Source organism: Trichosurus vulpecula, chromosome 6 (genome assembly GCF_011100635.1).
Source record: "Trichosurus vulpecula isolate mTriVul1 chromosome 6, mTriVul1.pri, whole genome shotgun sequence".
Taxonomy (NCBI): Eukaryota; Metazoa; Chordata; class Mammalia; order Diprotodontia; family Phalangeridae; genus Trichosurus; species Trichosurus vulpecula.
The window spans coordinates 259,124,790-259,147,728 of NC_050578.1; the positions used below are offsets into that span (position 1 = coordinate 259,124,790).

General features: G+C 47.4%; 2 protein-coding genes across 3 annotated transcripts; one reads left to right on the plus strand and one right to left on the minus strand.

Moving 5' to 3' along the window:
• The first annotated feature begins 30 nt into the window (after nt 1-30).
• FAM180B (family with sequence similarity 180 member B) lies at nt 31-2,236 on the plus strand. The gene is made up of 3 exons (XM_036762418.1): nt 31-218; nt 1,413-1,483; nt 1,835-2,236. The coding sequence occupies exons 1-3, from the start codon at nt 32-34 to the stop codon at nt 2,234-2,236; spliced, it is 660 nt and encodes a 219-aa protein (XP_036618313.1). The 5' UTR covers nt 31.
• A 2,041-nt stretch (nt 2,237-4,277) lies between these two features.
• Nucleotides 4,278-8,721, minus strand: C1QTNF4 (C1q and TNF related 4). 2 transcript variants are annotated; one of them, XM_036762419.1, is made up of 3 exons: nt 8,235-8,721; nt 6,840-7,005; nt 4,278-5,547 (listed from the first exon to the last, which is right to left on the minus strand). In XM_036762419.1, exon 3 carries the CDS (start codon nt 5,540-5,542, stop codon nt 4,526-4,528), a length of 1,017 nt encoding a protein of 338 aa, XP_036618314.1. In that variant the 5' UTR covers nt 5,543-5,547; nt 6,840-7,005; nt 8,235-8,721; the 3' UTR covers nt 4,278-4,525. The 2 variants fall into 2 exon arrangements, with proteins under 2 accessions (XP_036618314.1, XP_036618315.1); XM_036762420.1 differs by having other exon boundaries at nt 6,840-7,021; nt 8,235-8,556.
• Between the last annotated feature and the right edge of the window lie 14,218 nt (nt 8,722-22,939).

Below are 22,939 nucleotides of genomic sequence, written 5' to 3' on the forward strand. Positions count from 1 at the left end.
CTAGCCCCACCCAGCTCTACGTTGGAGGCAGATGGAGAGTGAGGAAGAACCGGTTCCAGTGGAAAGTTGGAGCTGTGGTGGAGACGGGAAAGCTAGGAAGCTGTGGAAGTCAGACAGCATTGTACGTGGCATGGCCCTGGACCTGCAGCTCCGAAGCTGGCTTTGGGCAATCCTATGTCTCTCCCTTCCTGCGGGGGCCGTGTCCCGATGGCACACAGGTAAGACCAATGAAAGAGGAACAAAAGGATGGCAGCCTTCCCTAAATCCAAGGGGGCAGCCTCGGGCTTGTGGCACTGGACCGATGTGTCCTGCTCTTGGACAGTGGAAGGGCCTGGGAGGGTATCCGGGTGCTGGTGGATACAATGATGCTTCCTTAGTCTTCCCTCCCTCCCCACCTTCCCCTGACCGTGCCCAGTCCCTAGACAGTACTGGACTTAAGAGCCCAGAAAGTCCCTCTGACTGCAGGCCATGGAGAGGCCTCCCTCAATCTCAGAAGTTGGAAGGTTGGCTGGAGCTGAGAAGCCTGGATTAAACACATATGCCCCGATAGCTTTTCCTCACCAAGGGAGCTTTGAAGGCCTGACCTGGGTGGGTGGTGATGACTCAAAGGACTATCCATTACCTTCCCCTCCCTGGATCCAGAATTCTTGGGCCATCGTGCCAGTAAGGTGCCAAGGGAGTTTGGAGCAATGCCTGACCCTGTCAATGGTGTGAGATGGCTATATCTTCCCTGTCCTGGGAGCTGCGAGGAGGCCACCTCACCCCAGCCATGTCCCCCCTGCCCAAAAAGGATCCTCTGTCCCAAAGACTAGGAAACAGTGTCTTCTCTGGGAAAAGGCCCTGCTGGCCACAAACCCCTGGCCTGGGGGGATCATGTGCTAGGCTCAACTATTGGACAACATCTCTGCAAATGCAAGGCTGGGGGGAGCCCAAAGAGCATGACTGGGCACATTATGGGAAGGAGGACTGGGCTAGGACTGAGCTCGGCTCCCAGAAACCGGAGCTGGGGATGGGGAGTGGCCAGGCAAACCGGCCAGTCTATGGTTGCATTAGGCTCTTTCCCTTGAGCCAGGCTTAGGGAAAAGCAATGGATTTATGTGGAAGCTGAAGACCAGAGTTCAAAATTCCAGTTCTGCCTCTTACTGAGTGACCCTGGGCAAGTCACTTCAACTCTCTCTGCCTCAGTTTCCTCACCTGTGAAATGAGGGGATTGAACTCAGTAATCTCTAAGGTCTGGATCCATGATCCTATGATCTTTCATGTGCCCTAGAGCAGGGTAGCTAAAGGGCCAGGGGGTCTAGGATATCTCCACCTCGTTGGTGGCTTCCTGTTCCACAGATAGATGCTAACAGTGAGAATATGGCTATAGAAGAAGGAGGAGGAGGCCCTGAAACCTGTCTCTGGTTCTCCAGGAGAGCCTATGGACAGTGCTGGTGCAGGCGGTGTTCCCCTGGAGCCAGAGCACCCGGACATGATGTTTGAGGTCACTGACCAGGGCCAGGACTTGCTGGGTGGTGGTGGGATGGGCCGAAGAAGGAGCTTAATCAAGGCCAGACTCTGGGGTGGGGAGAATAACAGGGGTCCCCAAGCCCTGGGAGGGTCACGTTCTGCTGAGGGTCTCTAGTGTAATTCCACCTTCTGCCCTGAAGTCCCCTCCCAACTGACCTGTAATACCTCCTTGCCAAAGCCCTGCCCCTGTTTTCTAAGACCCACAGGTACCCTATTCCAGTCTTGATCCTAGGGCCATGTTTGCCCCCTGGCCAGTGTGTGTCTTTGACCATCACTTCTCCCACTGGCTCCCCTCCCCTCCCCTCCAATCCCTCTTTCTCTTTAGTTCCTGTGGACAGGGCTGAAACTGGACACCATGGGACAGTTCCACCTGCGGGATGAGGAGCTGGCATCGACGCGCCCTGGCCGACGGCTCACCCTCTTCTTCCAGCATTGGGTCCCCAGCACCTTGGCTGGGACTGAGCAACAGCTGCGGCAGTGGCACCAGGCAGCTCCCCTGAGCCCCGCAAACTTCCAGCAGCTGCTGCTCACCAGTGTGGCATGTGTCTATCGCCTCCACGCAGCTCTCGAGGGAGAGGAGAGGGCTCACTGGGCTGAACTCTTCTCCCTTTTGGGACAGGAAATACTCCAGGACCTGTGCAAGGACCACTGTCCCCAGGGCCAGATCCCCTTGCTGAGTCCTTGGGCCTTCCCAAATGACCCATCTCAGCAACACTCCAGCCCTTAAGCCCTGCCCTGGGCAGTGGGCATCGCCTGCATCTTCCCAGCTCACTCCCCTCCACCTCGAGGGCCCTGCCCTGGGAGGCTCAGCTTTTCTCTCTCCTGCTCTTGCCCTTCTCTCAGACCCATGGTCCCCAGGAAGCACATGGGAAGTCACTTAGGTACCCTGGTCCTCGGTTTCCTTACCTGTAAAATGTGAGTTAACGTAGCTGATTTCTAATTTTTCAACTCTAAATCCTATGGTTTGGCAGGGGGTCACAGTCTGGGCAAACTATGTATACGTATATATGTATGAATATATACATATACATACATATGCATGTATGGGGAGGAGATACAGAAATGAGAGTAGCAGTCCTGCAAACAATCACAGAGATAGGACTAGGCGACATAGTGAACAGACCTAGGGACACAGAAGGACCATCTGCCCTCCTTGGGCAGCACTTCACAGTGCCTGGCACATGGCAAGCACTTAATAAATGTTTATTGACTGACTGACTGACTGAGTTATAGAATCATCAGGAATCTTCCAAGTGCCCCCTGACTGACTGGCAAGGCTGGGGATAGAAAAAGAAGAACTTGACCTTGACTTTGAAGTCACAATTTTAACCGTAATCCCAACTCCCAGTTTCATAGCTTCCTGTAGAGGAGGTTTGGAGGAAGGAGTCAGGAAGCTTGCTGAATGTCAGTGAGGTCTGATGTGGGAACAGTGAGGCGGGACAGTGCCCTGTGCTTGGGTAAGGGAAGTATCAGCAGGGCATGCTGTTCCCACCATCCTGACTAGAGACCATCCTGCCTTCATGGGAGAACTGAGTACAGCAAAGACAATCTCTTCTTGTAAGTCAATTGGTTATTGCAAAGTCCTGGGTAAATTCTCAGAGGTCAGGATGGGGCTCTCCTTTTCCTCCTTTTGCTAAGGAGGTAGTAGGAATCAAGCTATAATGGTGGTGGGCAGGAGGGATCTGGATCCTCCCATTGGGAAATTTCATGTTGGACATAAGCGTTGTGAGGAGCCGAATCTGACTGCTGAGATCCACCCTTCCCACAGGCTCTCTGGGTCCTGGGCTAAAGGGCAATCCTAACCAGTGTCCCTGGCAATCTTCCCCTAAAATACTCTGCACATCTCTTTGATGACAACGTTTTGCTGTGGACCTGGGTGACGTCCTTTCTTCCTCTAGCCCTCCCTCGAACCAGTTCATCCATGTAAGAGCAAGTGGCTGTTCTCAGCATCAGCCCATGGAGAAGCTCACATTATCCCATCTCCTATAAACCATCCTCTTTAATGCCATGAAAAGGAATCAGAGATTGGTGGGAGAAAGTCCGACATAGACACTGGGCCAGCTAAAGGGATCTCACAAAATGGGCACATGGAGAGAGGCTTGGGCCAAAGGTAGGATGAGGTTGGCTAGGGAGGTTCACCAAGGAGTGTGCCTGGCTGAAGAGAGGAGAGGATGGATCAGGTAGGGACTCCAGTTAGAGAGGCAAGTCAGGGATGACAGGAACATCAGATCATTGGGTAGGCCCTGAGAACTGTATGGGGAGGTCAGATGATCAGGCTTAGATGACAAGGTCAGACACCCAAGTAGAGGCTTAAAACAGCAGTTGGGTCAGATGGGAAGGGCACAGGGACTGAGTCCCAACTAGCATCTCTACCCACTGCCTTTTTTTATCTTCAATCAGGGTTAAGTGACTTGCCCAGGGTCACACAGCTAGTAAGTATCTAAGGCTGGATTTGAGCTCAGGTCCTCCTGACTCCAAGGCCAGTGCTCTACTCACTGCACCACCTAGCTGTCCCCCAAAGAATATCTCTTTTACCCTTAGAGGCCTTGGCCTCTAACATGAGCAGAGTCTCTAGTCCCTTTCCTTTCTCTGTCTTTATATTGCCAGCATCTATCGCCATTTTGGGCACTTAATAAATGCTTGTTGATTAAAAGATTCTTTGTGGAGCATGGCTGACCCCCACCCAGACACAGACCACAATGTTCTCTTTCCCACCCCTGCCCCACCTCACTTTGGGGCGGAGCCCAAGCAGTCCATGCTGAGACAGATTTCTGGCTCAGATCTTGGCAGCTGGCATCATTTGGAGCCCTGCTTTATTGGCCCAAGTGCAGACCCCATCCCCACTGAATGGCTCCTGAAGCATTTCCAGCCTTCATGACCACACAGTGACACTGACATGTCAGTTGAGCCCACATGGGCACTAAAGACAGACACAGGTATACACAACATGCATCCCTCCCCCTCCCATACCCTAGCTGCATCTTCTGTCTCCACAGGCCCCCCTTTGGAGAATGGATCAGGGTCCTAGGGGGCTGAATTGGCCTGGAGAGGTATCTGGGTAGACCAGGAAGCCAGTGAAAGTGATGTACTTGCCATGATTACTGTAGGCCCCGTAGCCTTCATGCTGGTGACTGTGGAGCCAGACAGTGTCCCCAGGTTTCAGGGCCAACATCACACTCTGGCTCTGCATTTCCCGCCGCCTTGAGGGACTGTCATCATAGATCATGGCTTGCACCTCATCCCGATTCTTCATCAGCTTTACCGACAGCATCTTGTGAGGCATCTTGCCAATGGTGAAGGAAAAGTAGTAGGCACCAGGCAGGCGGCAGTGGAAGATCCCTGAAGCGGCGTCAAAGTCCCCTCCAATGTTGACGAACTCTGTGTCAAAGGTGAGTGGCCTATGTCTGACAGAAGGCGCTTCATCGATCCCTACCAGGCTCTCAGAGCGGGCCACTGAGAAGGCAGAGCGGGGATCAGGTTCGGGCTGTGCTGCCAGGGCTCCAGGCAGCTGGGCAGGGAGGCCCTGGTGGCTATGGAAGTAGGAGGAGGTGTCTGGATAGATGAGGTAACCACTGAAGGTGGTGCAGGGCCCCCCTGCTGAACTGTAGAGTGCATACTGGGGATCCCCGTGGAGACGCAGCCAGACCGTGTCCCCATAGTCCAGCTGCAGCATGGCACTCTGGCTGGCTGCCTTGCGCTCAGGCCGCTGCTGTTCGTCAAAAGCCAGGGCCTGCACCTCATTCCTGTTCCTCACCAGCATTACTGACAGACTCTTCTGAGGGTATTTGCCCACAGTGAAGGAGAAATAGTAGGCCCCTGGAACTCGGCAGCGAAAAAGGCCTGTCCCAGGGTCAAAGTCGCCTCCGATGTTGACATAGACCTTGTCGAAGGTCACTGCCATCTCTGTCGTACCCTCCAGGCTGCTGGTCCGGGCTACTGAGAAGGCTGAGCGCAGCTCAGAACCTGAACCCAGTGCCCAGCAGGCCACAGGGCCAAGCAGGCTCAGCAGAAACCCAGTAGTCAGCAGCGACATGGTCCCTGCAAGGGAAGGGGAAGGGAAGTCCTTCAGAAAGGCCTGTGCAGCTTGGCTTCCAGTGAAAGGCAGAATGATAGAATGAACAGCCCTTCCCTTTGTTCTGCCTGCTCCCTTGGGCTGCCGGCCTTGGGGCTAGTGCCTGGGGGAGGGAGTGCTGGTGGAGTCAGGAGGGGCTGCTGAGAGGGAAAGCATGTGGGGAGGAGCTCTAGAAGCAGAGTCCCTCTCTGGGCTGGGACAACTCTATATAATGATGGTTAGACTAGATTATCTCTCAAAGTCCCTTCCTACTCAAAATCTATGACATCACCATCTGTGAACAGGCCTGGTGGGTGATAAACCAATTCAGCTGGTCTTCTATGGCCCACCTACGCCCAAATCCTGGTTCACATGTACTTGGTACCTTGTTGGCAGCCCAGGCCTCAGGTCTCAATTAAAAACTCTAAAGTCTGAACTTAATGATACCCCAGGAAGTTGGCATTTAAATACAACGGTCTGGAGAAGACAATGCCCACCCTAAAGGGATGAATCTCTGGAGTTATTTTTTTAATGGAGGAGCTTTTCTGAGCATCCTCAGATTGTACCACATAACTACCTACTTATAAAATCAGCCCTGCCTACGAGACAGAAAGTCTGAGAGTCCCAGAAAGCAGACATAGCATAGGGTATAATACCCAAGAGCCTGTGACTTAGCTTAGGACTCCTGCTTGTCTTATGTACAGAGGAAGGCACTCTGGGTAATAGACCATGTAACCTGAAAGGAAGCCTGGTAGGAACCAAAAGAATCACCTTTTGGGAATGGGGGTGGGGGTAAGGCTTGAGTCTTTAGACATTCTGTGCAGTAAGTCACTGGATAGAGGGTGGTCTAGGCCTTATTCTGGAGCCCAGGGCTAGGGGCCAACTCTGTGCCTGCCTGTAATCAGGCTCTTCTCCAGCTGGCAGCTCCCAGGTTCGCAGGAGCTTTCAAAGGCCCAACAGGAATTGAGTCAGTCCTGGGAGCAGATTACAGTAGGGAACCTATGAGCAGAAGGGGCCATAGACCTCAAGCCTCAAGCTCAGCCAGAGGGTAAGATGGGAACAGAGAGCAGCCAGTTCACTGGCATCCTGATCTACAGCCCTCACCTGTCCTAGTCTCTTCTCTAACTCCAGATGCTCTGATCCCTGCCTCTGAACTGAATAGCTCTCTTTCCATCACTCCCTACCCTTCAGCCTCCGCCCCATCTTTTGCACGATGATGCCTCCCCTTCCACTGTCCCCCAGCTCCCTTCTTGGCTCATGCCAGGTCTGCCCTGCTTACCCTGCTTCTCTCCAGTCCAGCCCCAGATGAAAAAGGATGTTGTCACTTAGAAATTCCAAGGAGGGTGGAGCCAGAGCAAATCACAGAAGATGTCTATTCAGACTCAGTTTCTCCTTTTGCACACCGGAGGGAAGACAAGTGGATCCAAGTGTCTGATGTGAAGTAGCTAGAGTGGTGGAAGCCTTCGTAAAAACAAAGAAACAAACGAAATACCCCAAACTCAACAGTTTCACCCTAAGGAACAAGGAAACTGCTCCGCTCTGCCCAGCCCCTCCCTGTTCTATTTCTAGAGGATTCTGAGTGGGTGGAACCTCACAGATCATACAGCCCAACTCTTCGTTTTATAAATGTGGAAGTGGAAAGGGAGGGAAATGACCTTCCCAAGGTAACACAACTAGCTAGTGCCAAAGCCAGGGTCAGACCCCGGGGTCTTCTGACCGGACAACCAGGGCCCTTTCCACTCCATTCTCTTTTGTCAAACACCCTGCCACCAGTAGCAGCCTCTTCTCGAACCCTCTCTTCACCAACTCCCATCCCACCCCGAGTTCTCTTCTTGATTCTTCCCACATTCATGGTGCAACTGGTTTGAGACCCTTCTCATCCACCATCCACCGTCCAGTGTGGCCGCTCCTGTAAGAGGGAAGGGGAGGGGAAGGGATGGGGGATGTGGTGGGAGTGCTGCCCTTCCACCTTCCATCAGTCAGCATGTCCAATGCCAGCTGGAGCTACCAAATTCTGAGCCCAACCCCTCCCAGGCCCAATGGGTGCTACCCTAGGGCAGAGGGAGCTGGCACTGGCCGAGGAGTTAAAAGGCTGTTCCCTTCACTTACCAGGTGGGGCCTGAAACAGAAGACAATGAACCAGGAAACTGGGACAAGGAGAGAACCAGGAGATCGCAGCTCAAACAGACCACACTAAGGCATGGGAAATGCCGCGAGCTGAGCCTGAGGGACAGCCCCACCCCCTCCAGCTCACTTAAGCCTGAGCAAAGTGTGGCCTCGACCCTCCTCTAGCCCAGATCTCTGCTCCTAGCCCAGCCCCATCTCCAGCAGGGAAGGCTCCAGCGGTTCCCCCTGTAACCTGTGTACACCACATCGTGGGGCCCCAAGCCCTCTTGTCCCTGGGGAAGAAAAGCTCTCGATTGACTGTCCGCTGCGCCCCCCAACCTAGTAATAGCCTCCCTTTCCAGGGAAGGAGCCCGCCAGAGGAGAGGACCCTGGGACTCTCTCCTATCCAAAGCACTCCTCTTCATTCCCCTCTCCCACCCCAACACCTTCCACCAGCTAGGCTTTCAACGAAAAAGCCCCTCGTTTTCTCTGCGTTCCTGGAAAGGGCTTCCCGAATACCCCCTTCAAGGAAGAGGCCCCCTTCCCTCTGGCCCCGCCGGGTGCTCACCACCGCAGGCAGCGTCACCTGGCTGTGCCTGCGCCCTCTGTTGTTCTGCGATTCTGCGATCCCCCGATCCCCCGATACCCCAATCCCACTCGGGCTTCAGGAGCCGCCGCCAGCCAAGGCTGCGCACTGACAGTCCGGACAGCTCCGAGGAAGGCACGAGCGAGCGCTCGCTGCGGTGGCTGGCGGCTGCAGGCGGGCCAGCAGGGAGTCGAAGGGGCGGGGGACGCAGGACAGGGGAGGGAGGGAGGTAGAGGGAGAGGGAGCGGTGGGGGTGATCGGGGATGGGGTGCTGGAGAGGCGGGGGACAGATGGAGGGAGAGATGAGCAGGAGAGAAGGCGCTAGGGAGGAGGGGAGGAGGAAAAGGGGGAGGAGGAAAGATAAAGAGGAGGGAAAACCGCAGGTGGGCGAGGAAGGGAAATGCAGAAGCCAGGCTGGAAAGGAAGAGGGAAAAGGGGTGTGTGTGTGTGTGTGTGTGTGTGTGTGTGCGCGTGTGTGTGCGCCCGCGCGAGCGGAGGGGTGCAAATGGCAGATGCTCCAGAAATGTTTTTCAAATGAACAAACCCACATATGTGACCTTGGACAAATCACTCGGCCTCGATGGGCCTTGTCTTGAACTGGATGCAAGACCCCCCGCAGGGCTGACATTCCATGCTCTATAAATGTCACTTGCAAGAAAAAAAGTGGGCTGAAAGTCATTGTCTGAGGACATGCAAAAGGGTGGGGGGGCGCAGGGCAGGCTGGCCGTTTGGTGAGAGTGAGGATGAGAGACCGCGGCTGAGCTGCCCAGTGGCCCAATGGTACCGGGAAGTAACTGAAGAGTCCGAGGGGTCCATCCATTCTTCTTAAAGGTATGGAGCATGCGTGGGGACAAATGGACAAGAATTGTAGAGGGGCTGGGATCTACAAAGGCAGAGAGAGCTTTCTGGGCTAGAGGGGCTGCCAGATCATTTGAAGTATCCAAGAATGTGCTCTTAGGCTTTAGCAAAAAAAGGGAAGGAGGAGCACAGAGAAACCACAAGGGAGGCCAGCTACCAGGGCATTGGGGGCTTCAAGAGACAGGGCTCAGGGTTAGGGTTTGGATTATCCTTTCTTCCCTGATCTCCCTACAAAGAGCAGCTCCCTCCACTCAAGTCTTACTGCAAGGAATGCTGGGTTCTCTGAGAGAAGGCTGTGCCATTGGGGCATGTGCTCTCTCTGGGCTGGAAAGGCTCCAAGCAGAGCTCCGGTGGTGGTCTGAGGACCACACTACTTCAGGTGAGGTGACATCTTACCAGGCTGAGCACAGACTAGGTGATGGATTTTTTAGTCACACCAGCTTCCTACTAAATTCATAGAAGGGTTGCAATCTGCATTGGTGGCAAGAGTGCCCACATTGACCAAATTCAGATTGGAAGTATTGAAATCATAAGGATATTGAAGGCCAGAGTGATGAAATACCTTACCAAGGTCAAAATGAGATAAGGGACTTAACTAAAACTCAGTTCTCCTGGACCAAGGTGGGGTCCATTGACGATTCAAGGTCTGAGCAAAGTAGCTCTTCAGGGGAGTGGGGACAAAAATGGAGGTGGAAGGTCTGAAAGAAGAGGAGAATAAAAGATGAGAGGGATTCAATGGTTACTCCCCAAAGTATCACCATCTTTCCAGTCACCCAGACTCCTCACCTTGGGATCATCCTCAACTCCTGACTGGCTCTCACACCACAGATCCAACATCTTTCCTCTCCATCCCCTTTCCTTCTCCCAGTTGTGACTCTGGGAGTGACCCTTGCTTGATCCTTCCCTGCTAGCTATTATCCTAGATCTATTCTGCCCTTTGTGGCTGGACTCCTTGAAATGACTGTCTACGATAAGTGCCCTCATGACCTCATGCTCAGACTTTTGCAATAGCTCTCTGATTGGTATCTGCCTCAAGTCTTCCATAGGGCTGCTTAAGTGATTTTCCTAAAGCCAAGACCTGATCTTGTCACATACTACCACCACCAACCCTGTTCCCTCACTCAAGAAGCTCCAATAGCTCCCTATTACCTGCTGGATCCCATATAAATTGCTTGGCATTTAAAGCCCTTCACAATCTGTCTCCTTCCTGTTTCCAGTCTTCTTAAACTTTACTCGCCTCTATAGTCTAGCTACACTGGTCTTGCTGTTCCTTGAACATAATGCTCCATCTCCTTCCTGACTTTGTACTCCCTGTCTCACATGCCTGTAACACTCCCCCTCCTCACCTCCACCTCCCAGCTTTGCTGGCTACTTTGAAGATTAGGCTCAAAACTTACTTTCTAGTCTCCTCTCTCTGCCCACACTGCCAATGCTTTGCCTCTGACATGCTCTCTCCTTTACATGACATAGACCTGGAATGTACATTTTTTTTGCATGTTGTCTCCCCGAATTAGAATGTGAGCCTCGAGGGCAGGGGCTGTATTTCTGCCTTTCTTCATAGCCCCAGGGCTTAGCACAGTGCCTGGCACACAGTAAGTGCTCATCTAGCATTTTTTCATCATAAATCTGAAGAGATTGAGACAGATTAAGATGGGGCAAAAGATAAACATCTTGACCACATGAAGGAATCATTCTGGATTTCTTCTGTCCAGGAGTGTGTGTGTGTATGTATGAACAAAAAAAGAGAGGGCAAGCCCATTGCAAATGAGAAGGGGAAGTAGGTAGGAAGGTAGGGGAAGGGGTAAGTAGAAAGAGGGAGAGAGACAGACCTAGCTATAGATAGCTGCTCTACAGAGGTTGGATGTACTAGGAGCTGAGAAAGAAACAAATCACAGAAAGTTTCACTCAGATAATCTCTGTTGGAAAGGATCTTAGAAGTAATTGATTCCAACCTCTCACAGGCTCCCTGCAGGAATTCTCTCTATGGGATACCTGAAAGGAGGGGGTGGTTCCTCAGGCTCTAACTGAACACTTTCTTTGATGGGAGCTGAAGGAGATGGGTGATGGAGGCAAGGGTAAGAAGGGTCAGCACTCCATGGAGAGGCTGGAGTCCTTCCAGACAGTATAATTAAATCCCTGCAGGAGCCTACTTTGGGCTTCTCAGCCATGTGGTCCTTTCTCTTCTCCATAACAATGACTTTCTCCAGGGAGAGGAAACCAGGACAGAAAGGAATGGGTCAAGGGCAAGAGAGGATTTCCAGTGAAGGAATACATCGTGACCTTCCAGAGAGTGAAGGTGCCAGGTCAGGGGAGGGCAGCTTAAAGCCCAAAGGAAGAGTCCTTTTTCAAGGGGGTAGTGTGCCAAAGCTGGGAGTTATGGTGAGGAAGTAATTTCTAACAGGGATGAGACATTTAGCAGTCTTGTCAAACAAAATCTACCTTGTCCTAAAAACCTGGAGCCTGATGTAAGGCAAACATAAGACTGTCCTGGCTGGCTCTGGGTCAGGAGCCAGATGAAGACCCCTTGTTAAGCACAGAAAAAGAACCAAGAATCATTCTAATTCCTTCTCATACCTTCTCACAGAAGACCAGAAAAACAAATGTGACTTTGTAACTTTTTCCTTTGTTATTTTGAAATCAAGTATGTATCATGGTAGAGAGGTAGGGTTGCCTAATAGATAATGAGCTGACCTCAGAGTAAGAAAGGTCTGGGTTCAAATGCTACCTCTATCACTTATACTGCCTGTATGATTCTGAGCAAATCATTTAACCTCTCTCTCAATGTTCCCAGGCAACTAAGTAAGACTATAAATTACAGGGAACTTATATTCTGTACAGCCTGGTGATACAACCTCAACTGGGCCCTCACTGCCGGTAGGCAGTCCTACTATACCTCCTTCATCAACTCGCTCTCCCATTCTCTTCCAAACCTTCTCATCTCTCCTCAGCAACCCCCCCCCTCATATTTTACAGGAAAAAACTGGAGGTCATCTTCTGTAAGCACTTTCTCCCCTCCTCCTCATTTCCTAGCATTCAAATGCCTTCTGCCCCTCTCTCTTCCTTCTCCCCTGTTTCACATGATGAAGGGGTTTTATTCCTTACCAAAGCTAACCCCTCTACCTGTTTAAAGAATGCTATTCCATGCTGTCTCTTCCAACATTGTCTCACTTCTCTTCAATCTCTCTTTGTCTACCGGATGTTTTGCTACTGCTTACAAACAGGCCCACGTCACCTCTATCCTCAAAAAACCCTTGCTCGATCCTTCCCTGCTAGCTATTGTCCTAGATCTGTTCTGCCCTTTGTGGCTGGACTCCTCAAAAAGACTGCCTACGATCAGTACCTCTCATTTCTTTCCTCTCCTCTCTTTTTAACCCCTCACAACCCAGCTTCTGGCCTTATCTATCATTCCACCAAAACTGCTCTGTTCAAAGTTACCAAAGATCACTTAGTTGACACACCCAATGGCTTTTTCTCAGTCTTCATTCTCCTAGACCTCTGCAGCCTCTGACATTCTCTTTTCTTTGATATTCTCCTCCATCGAGGTTTTCAGGACAATGTTCTCCTGGTTCTCCTCCTCCCTCTCTGGCCTTTCCTTCTCTGTCTCCTTGGCTGGATCCTCCTCCAGATTGCTCCCTCTAACTGTCCCACTGGGTTCTGTCCTGGGTCTTCTTCTCTTCTCCGTATATACCACCTTACTAATTGATCTCATCAGCTCCCATTGATTTAATTACCACCTCTCTGCTGATGGTTCTCAAATCCATTTCTCCTGCCCCAACCATTCTGTTGATCTCCACTCTCGCATCTCCCACAGCCTTTTTACACATCTCAAACTGGATGTCCAGTAGACACCTTAAACTCTACAGGTACAAAACTGAACTCATTGCCTTTCTTTCTAAACTCTCCCCCTCCTACCTTTCCATTTACTGTAGAGGACAAAACCCTCCTTCTAGTCCATCAGGCTCAAAACCTAGGAGTCGTCCTGTACTCCTCACTCTCTCTCAACCCCCACATTTAAGCTGGTGCCACAGTCTGTTGATTTCACCTCTGCAACACCTCCCGAATATGCTCCTTCTCTCCTCTGACCCTGTCCAACCTCTGGTACAGGCCCTCATTCCCTCACACCTGGACTACTGCAGTAGCTGTCGGTGGGTCTACCTGCCATATCTCTCCCCACTCCAATCCACCCTCCATTCAGTCACTAAAGTGAAGTTCTACTCATGTCACCTCTTCCCCACCTCCCATAAATTTTAGTGGGTCCCTAGCACCTCCAGGATCAAACACAAAATACTCTGGCATTCAAAGCCCTTCACAACTTAGCCTCCTTCTACCTTTCTAGTTTTTAATACCATACTCCTCAACCTGAAACACCCAGTGACCCTGGCTTCCCGGCTTTTCCATGAACAAGACCCTGCCTGCATCTCTTGGCTCTGTGCATTTTCTCTGGCTCTTCCCCATGCCTGGGATGATCCCTCTGTTCATTTTGACCTACTGGCTCCCCTGGCTTCCTTGAAGTCCCAACTAAAATCCCATCTTTTATAGGCAACCTTTCCCAACATCTCTTATTTCTAGTGCCTTCCCTCTCAGAATTATTTCCCATTTATCCTGTATATAGATTGCATATATATGTGTGTATGCGTGTATATATATATACACATATCTGTATGTATGTATACACACGTTTGCTTGTTGTCTCCCCATTCAATTGTGAATTCCTCAAAGGGAGGCACTGTCTGTTGACTCTTTTTGTATCTCCAGCCCATAGGACAGTGCCTGGCACACAGTCAGCACTTAATTTTATTTATTGACTATCCAGTAAAACCACAGGTACACACACACACACACACACACACACACACACACACACACACACACACAACATGTCCTATATTTGCTGAGAAATAAGCACTCTTAAAAACTTAAAGCTGGTACCCCGACTTCAGGCCCCAGGATAAAAGAAGGGATTTAATTAATGTGTCCTGGACCTTGAACCCAGGTCCCAGTGGTAGCAGTGAGAAGCCAATAGGAGGAGCCAAAAAGTCAATGGAAGGGATTGCAGATAGATGGCAAGGAAGAGAGGAGTCTTGGGGTCAGTGGTCAGCCTCCATTCACTTCACCCCATCTGTTGTAATGACATTCCTGCACCTCAGGGGGCCTTATGAGTAATGGGAAGTATGTTGATCTTGGAGTATGGAGAGACTGGGTAGAATACTAGGTCCTAACATCTACTAGTCAGGGGATCCTGGGCAAATCACCACACCTCTCTGTGATTGTTTCTCTGTCTGTAAAATGGGATAATAATATTTATCATAGCCACTTTGAAGGTTGGTAGTGAGGCTCAAATGAGATTATGTATACAGGGTATTCCAAAAGTCTAAGAGGAGTTTTAAACTTTAATAGTTTTAAAGCTGTGCTAAGACTTTTAGAACACATTGTATAAAAGTTTTCTATAAATGTGAATTGTTATTATTAAATGTTTTGGGTCTTTATGGAGAACACAGCATCCCTAGGGAGGTTGGGGAAGAGGTTACTATCTTCTGGAAAAGTTCCTATGGCAGGGATTCTTCATCTTTTTTTATGTCACGGACCTCTTGGCAGTCTCAAGAAGCCTCAGGATCCTTTCTCAGAATATTTTTAAATGCATAAAATCAAATACATAGGATTGCAAAGGAAACCAATTATATTGAAACAATAATGAAAGTATTTTTAAAAACCCAAAATAATGGAAACCAAGGCAGACAAGTTAAATAATTTACCCAGGCTCACCCAGCTAGTGTCTAAGGTCAGAGTTGAACTTGTCTTCCTTATTCTAAGCCCTGAGTGCTCTCTCTCTTTACTGTGTCACCCAGCTGTCTCTAAAGGTAGGATCTGCAGTGTGCCCCTAAACCCCCTATGTCAACTTCTGATCATTAGGTGTCTGTTCTGGTATTCATCCTTTACCCTTCTCCCTTCCTTCACTCAGTGCTACAATGAACAGATGTGATGAGATCTTCCCTAGAAATGTGGCATAACCAGAAAACATTCCATTCCTTTGGCTGACTTCTCAAGGCTGGGGCTGATTCCAGTGAAGCACTCTCTCTCGTCCACCATGCTTCTAACTCCCACTGATTTTTAAGACTTAAGAGTGGGAAAGACAAAGGTGAGTGGGAAGATAGGGATGGGGGGCTGTTTTCCAATAGTTGTCCTCTGATCCTTCTGGATTCTTCCAGGAAATGCTTCCCCCTCCCCTGCCTTTTCTCCTCCAGATTTCTGTCTCAGTTCAAATAGCCAAAATCTCCCTCCCTCGTCTCCCTGGAATGTTGGCCATACTTCTCCCTGTTCCTGCCTCTCTGGGATGCCTTCAGGGACTTTGGTCTTTTCTTGGCTTTGAGTTCCCAATCTGGCACTATTAATAAATATTCCCCTTCAGGGCTGCAGTAAGTTGATTCTAGGACAGTTGCAATCTAACACAAATTTGAACAAATGCTTATCAGTCCCAGACTAAGATCTGGAGCCAGAATGCCTGAGAATTGAGATTCAGCTATGCCCAAGGCAAACCACTCCTACTGCCATCATCACCATAGGATCCCAATTGCCCAGCTGTTCCCATGTAGGGACAATGTCCTATTTGGGAATACCCAAACCCCCAACTAGAAGTCCCTCTCCAGTTACTTATTATTTAACCCCAGTAATAGAAAGCCCTGTCCAATCTTCACTCTCTCTTGTCATCTAGTCTTGCTGAGAAAAACTAGTCAGTTTTGCCTCCAGGCTATGTAGCCTCAAGACTGCTGGTCTATGTCTCTTAAAGCAGTGATTTTTAATCTTTGTGTGTATGTGTGTGTGTGTGTGTGTGTGTGTGTGTGATGGACTTCTCTGGCAGGTGATGCTTATGTACCCCTTCTCAGAATAATGTTTTTAAATGCATAAAATAAAATACTCAGGACAGTAAAACGACTATATTGAAACCAATTATACTGAAATGATTAACACTAAAAAAAAGTTCACAGGCTCCTTGTTGAGAACCCTTATGTGGTGGAAGCAATATCCTAAACCTTCCCCAAGTTAGGCTAGTTTCTCCTTCAAAGGTATTAAAAACCATTCTTGAGATTTAATTGGCTCAGGGGACTAAAGTCTCAGGCTGCTGATATCATTTCTTGGCCACTTGAGAACAAAATGGCTGCAAGGAACCCAGGTGTATGCTGATGCCTGGCTGGAAAACAGCGGACAAGTCAGGTAAAGGAGCTTGGCTCAGCGGCATCAACGGGAGGTGTCCTTAGGGCCCACTGTTACTGAATGTCCTTCTGCTATGGCTAAGTTAATCTTTTGTTAATTGGTGAATGATTTAGTGTCTCAGTCCATTCCAATATCTAACATAAATAACCTGGATGCTAGCTTGAGTCAGACATAGCCCCAAACAACTCTGCTTAAAGGTTAAGATTGTTAGTTAATCAAGCATTTATTAGGCATCTGTCGTGCTAGGGATTCTGTTAGTTACTGAGGATTCAAGGACAAACATGAAATTGTCCCTGACCTCAAGGAGGTTACATTCTATAGGAGGAGATAGCACTACACGTAGAAGTACACGCAACTGCTGTTTAGTCATTTCGGACTCGTGACCCCATTTTGGGGGGATTTTCTTGGCAAAGATACTTAAGTAGTTTGTCGTTTCCTTCTCTAGCTCACTCTTCAGATGAGGAACCGAGGCAAGCAGGGTTAACTCATTTGCCCAGGGTCACACAGCCAGTGTCTGAGGCCAGATATGAACTCATCTTCCTGACTTCAAACCTGGCACTCTATCCACTTTGCCATCTTAAAGGTAATTTTAGGGAAGAGGCATAAGAAGCTGGGATAGACCAATCAAGACTTCCAGTAGGAGGTGGCTACATTAATTCAGGTGGCCTTTGAACTGAGCTTTGAAGTAAACAAAATTTTAAGAGTCTAAGGTCATAGTGGATGGTTTCAGACATGGGAGACAATCTGTTCAAGCATGGAGGTGGGAGATGGTATGTCATATGTGAAAAAAGCAGAAAAGCTGCCATTTTGGCTGGATAAGAGAGTATGTGATAAAGGGATGTAAGGCTATAAAAGTAGGTAGGAGCCAGGGTAGTAAAGGATTTCCATGCCAAACAGAGGGCATGGATTTGATTCTAGAGCAGTTCTTAACCTTTTATGTGTCATGGACCCCTCTGGCAGGTTAGTAAAGATTTACTATTGGGCCCCTTCTTAGAGTATTTGTAAATGAATAAAACAAAACACATAGGATTTCAATTATGTTAAAGTTATCAACATATATACATATTTTTAAAAAGTTCATTGCCCCCAGATTAAGCACACTTTATTCTAGAGGTAACAGGAGGCCACTGGAGTTTACAAGGTGTAAATTTTAAATTGTGCAAGGGCATGAATTGTCAGGAATGTGCTCTAGGAACATCACTGTGGCTGAATGGAGGATAGATGAACCAAAAAGAGAATTTAGGGCAGGAAGAACAATTGGGAGGCTCAGCAATTCTAGAAGACCTAAGACAGAAGCCTTATAAGTGGATGGAAGAGGTTGGATGCCTTTTAAAGGTTTTTATTGTTATTCTGATTGCATCCCCTCAGCATCAGTATCTTTTGACAGGGGCAACTTCTTGGGAGATGGGAGCCCAAGAGAAGGTCCAGAAGCCATGGAGATTCAGACTCCTGGTCTCCTCAACCTCTGAGGTTCATTGAAAAACTTGGTTGTAGATATCTAACAGAGTCACACTTAAGTGACAGAATCATAGCTCATGTGGGGGCTGCTTTTGTCTTCTCTTCTAGGTAGGCATTCTACAATCAAGCTGGGAAATTGGAAAACAAGTACCAGACAAAGTGCAATGTATATACCTATTGATCTGAGGTTACCAAGATCAGGCCTGCATTGCGGGCCAAAACAATGAGAGAGAGAATAATCTTTGAGATGGGTAGAGGGTTAGAGAGGGTGAAAAACATCGAGGTAAAAGACCTAGGCACTAGGTGGTATAGGAGATAATAGCTAATATCTGGCACCGTGTGCCAGATACCGTGCTAAGTGTTTTACAATATCTGATCCTTACAGTAACCTGAGCAGGTAGGTGCTATTACACTGCCATTTTATAGATGAAGGAACAAAGGCAAATAGAGATTAAATTACTTACCTAAGGTCACACAGCTAGTATCTGAGGTCAGATTTGAGCTCTGGTCTTCCTGATTCTAGCCCTAACACACTCTGCAGCTAGAGTCAGGAAGACCTGTCAAATCCAACCTGTTACTTACTGTGTGATCCTGGGCAAATTAAAAAAATGCCTCACTTTCCCCAATTGTAAAATGAAGATAATAATAGCACCTATCTCCCAGGGTTATTGTGAAGATCAAAGAACGTATTATTTGTAAAGTGTCTGGCACATAATCATTGCTGTGTTAGCTATCATTATTATTCTCAGCTGCTATTTTTAAGTTAACCATAATTTATGGTAGGACAAACCAGGATAGACACTGGGCTCTTTGTTTCCTCTTAGGCTTCTTCCTGAAGAAAAGTAATTTTTAAATGTCAATGTCAAGAGGAAAGCTTCCTTCACAGGAAAAAACTATTGTTGAAATTGTAATTTACCATCTGTTGGACTGTAGAGAAAATAAGACAGAGAGAAGGGGAAAAGAAAATCAAAGGCGAGACTACTGTAGTTTAAGTGGCAGACCTAAAGTTTCCAAAAACTTCAGGTCATCCTGCCTTAAAGTGCTGGTCAAAAAATTACCAAAGTGGTCAAAGGAAAAGCCAAAAAGTTTTAAAGATTCAGGACCTTTTGATAAGGCAGCATGAAGGAGGAGAGGGTGAGGTGGGGAAAAGACAGGGAAGAGAAAGAGCAGGGAGAGGGAAATTGAGGGGGGAGAGGAGAGAGACAGAGAGAGAGAAGAGAAAAAGAGAGGTTTTGTGTTATATGTAAATGCCAAATGCATATTATCTTTTGTCTTTGAGTTGTTGATAAAAACGTTAAATGGTAAGACAAATACAGGTCCCTCAGCATTCCACTGAAGATTTCCTTTAAATTGACATCAGACCACTAGTGACATTTGACCAGGTTCAAATTTATCCAAACTCCATTACTGTCTAGTTCACATCTTTCTATGTTTTCCATAAGGAAAGCATGAGATACTTTTATCAGAGGGTTTGCTAAAACCTCAGTAAACTAGATTCCCAGCACTCCCCTGATCTACCATTTCTCTTGTCAAAAAGAGAAATGAGGTTAATTGGCATCCCCTGTCCTACATTGGCCATTTGTGACTTGGCTTCCTCTTTACTACTGTAGTCTAGAACTTGCTCAGCAATTGAAGTGACTCTCACTGGCCGGCAGAACCTATTTTCTCTCTTAAAAATTGGGTAAGCATTTGCCCCTTTCCAGTTCTATAGCACTTCTCATTCTCTGGACCCTTTCATATATCACCGACAATGACTCAGTAATGACACCTGATAGTTCTTTCAATAGCTGAGGATGCAGTTCAGCTGGGTCAGGTGACTTGGATTCATCATGGGCAGTGAGGGTGCTAGCTCCTTACTTCTATTGGGTATGAACTCCCTGGTGGCCTTTTTGGGCCATTCTCAGCAAAGAGATCAGATTTGTACAGTTTTACACCAGTCTACCTGCTCATGGTAGCCCTATCCCTTCCTTGATCTTCCTTTGTTCCACTAAGACCAAAACACACACACACACACACCCTCCTTCCTGTGCTTGGCATTCCTTGCCAGGCTCAGTTTGCTGAGCTTCAGTACACCTGATGGTCTTCTTTTCAAGCTCCACCATTTTGGTACTCATTACCTGTTCTGCTTTTTATTTTCTGTACCTATCCTGAAAGGTTAATTCCTGTGGATTCCCGAGGCCCATCTAGTTCCATAAATCCCATTTTTTTCTCTATCAGAATGACTTCCTTTTGTGTCTCATTTAATTCTTGGGTTTTCCATCCCTAATTAACCAATTTCCCTCATGGACATTGCATCAGCGGAATCCTAGCCTTCTGAACCTTTTGCAATCCATAATCCCCAAATCTAGGGTGCATTTAAGACTTTGCCAGGCATTCTTCTCTATTACAAATCCATGGAAAGGAACCTATTACCTCCCCATAAGGTTCTTGATATTCCCACCCTAGCACCCAGTTTTTTCCTGTGAAAAATCAGCTGCATGCAAGTCCCCCTTGTTGGCCCCTCTATTTAAAGCACAAGACTAGCAGCTGTATCTACAAATCGTGTTTCTAGCCATATACATACCATGCCCCTGTGCCAGACGTGTTTCTCAAATTCATCTATTTACTCTTTCTGTCCAAGAGGTCTCTAGTAGACCATGATAACAAAAGATTGTTTTTTCCTCTCTCCACTGATCTTCAAACAAATGCTCTCCATTTTGCCCCTTGGTTCCTACATTTCCTCACATGAATATACATTAGTAACATAGGGTGTCCCTATATTAATGAAGCTTTAACAACTTTGTAAGTATAAATGCTACAAACTTATAAGAACGTTTGAAAGGTCATTTAACATGTTAAAATTCAATATAACCACCATCTTGTGCTATGTGTCACTTGTCAGTTTTTGGACTTTGTAAAGAACTTTCGTTAGCTGAAGCTCAGGGACTTGACCGACTGTAAGGATCGCCTTTGTAATCCTAGCCTTAAGATCATGATGAATACAGGACATTTTAGACAAGACTCCACAAGGAAAATGTCCAATGGAGATAGATCAGGTGACTGAGGTAGCCAAGCAAAAGGACCACCTCTACCAATCCTCTAGTCCGAGTAAGTGTAAACCAGAAACTCCCACACTCAATTCGGAGCGACAAGAAGCCTTCTTGTTTAAATCATATTAACTGAAATTCGCAAAACTAAATAGATATAAAAGAAATTTGAACAATCAAACTATCAAATGATGGGGTTTTTTTTGTTAGCTTGTAGCATTTATTAAAGTTTAAAGCTGTACTCTTCTGGGACACCCAAGTATATAATACTATTCCCCCACCCCAAATGTATGCACGCTGAGAACCACATTCCAAAGGGATTTCAAGTCTCAGTGATGAGGACCAATTTGCCTTCTTGTGTTGGGACCTCTAGTTTTATCTTGTTTGTGGCCCAAATAGACATTTGTATAGTGGCAGTTGAGGTTAAAAGTTTTACTTATTACTGGTTCTTTTCTTGAATTTTGTCTCCTACAAACTACTCAGTTACCTTAGCCATTAACATCTTATAGCAGACCCCATATGGGGTCTTGAACCACAGCTTAAGAAGTGCTGAAGGGGTTGGGGGATGAAAAAAGTTTAAGAAGCCCTGCGTAGGGTAGCTTCACAGTTATGTATATTCAGGCAGTTTTCCTCCTTCCTCATTATAACTTCATAACCGTCATAGCACATAAAATTAGCCTTTGCTCTCTCATCTTCTACCTGTCCCACCTGACTCACGCTTTCATAGTACTCAAGTGGCTCTCCTCCCTAGACAACCAGCCTGGCAGAGAAAAGGCCTGGGACCTGGTCTTGTTAGGGAGGGCTTATCAGTGATAATGCTAAAATGATTTGAGGCTAGGTGTGACCTTTGTGGCAGGGCCTGGACTCCCAGATGGAAAGTAGGCTAGACAACAACTCTGCTCCACTGATCTCTAGTTTAATCTGGAGCTTGATCTCATGGTGCCCTGACACTCTTCTCCCTCAGGAATACAAGCACCTTGTATTTCGTTTTCTATAACTGTCAATCAATCAGTTCTGTACTGAAGATCCTACTACTGAAGCAGCAGCATCTAGCAGTTTTCAGCCCTGTACTGCCAATGAAAAACTGCAGCTAACCCCAGAATTTTGCTAGCAGATTCCCGTACATGGCTCATTATCTTATTCAGATTTATCCATACATATTGTGCTAAAATGGTCTGTTATTTTTAGAAAACTGCATTTGCTGGGTCATTATCAGAAGATTTCTCATGGTGCTATCTTGAGGCTTCCTATAAGATTAGAGGCTTCGGATGCTTTTAATTCTGGAGCTAGCTTCATATACATACCTTTCATCCCATTTAGAATATTGGGAAATAAGATACAGACAAACCTTTTTTGTAAGATAGCAAAACCTAGATGCCCTCTGGTGGAAGACAGCTACAGTTAGTTTGCTCCTACAGCTAAAATCATAATTTTTTTTTTTTGGTTTGGCAATGACCCGTAGATTTTTCAGACATGTGACACCACTGGTAACATCAAATTTTCTTTAGCAAATTTTTCTGAATCTTTTAGATGTATCCAAAACACAGGAAAAAAAAGACTTTAAGTTTTTTAGAATTTTATTTTTCCATTTCCTTCTAAAATGTTCTTTGTTCTGTAAATTTCTGTAACACACTTGGTTGTGGGTCACACTGTGCCAGGCTATTGATGTTTTGGCTAAGAAAATCTTGGTAGTGGAGAATGAAATCTACATTATCAGACTCAGTATTACCAAAATCCTTTTCAGAGTGTCATTAGGAATTAAAACTAAACCACTCCCACCCGCCTTTAAACAAAATGGTGGAGGAGGGAAAGAGGAGAAAAATAAAAGATCAAGTACAGTTAAAATCTAATTATAATGCACTGTTGGACATGGCAAGGACCCAGCTCATAGAGAGGACCAAGGCCAGTGCTGAAGTGTTTTTTACTTTACAGGGTCTGCTACAGAGCTTACGGGGAAGGAGGTCTGAAGTCATTGCCAAGTCAGCTTTCTTGTACTTCATTTTGGTTAAAGGAATTTAGAAATAATTTTTTTTCTAATGTTAACACGTCCCTCTCAAAATTCACTTTCATTTCTACTGAGCTGTGCAGAATGAGAGAAGAGAGAGAAAGCTTATATTCAGAGCCACAGACCAGGAA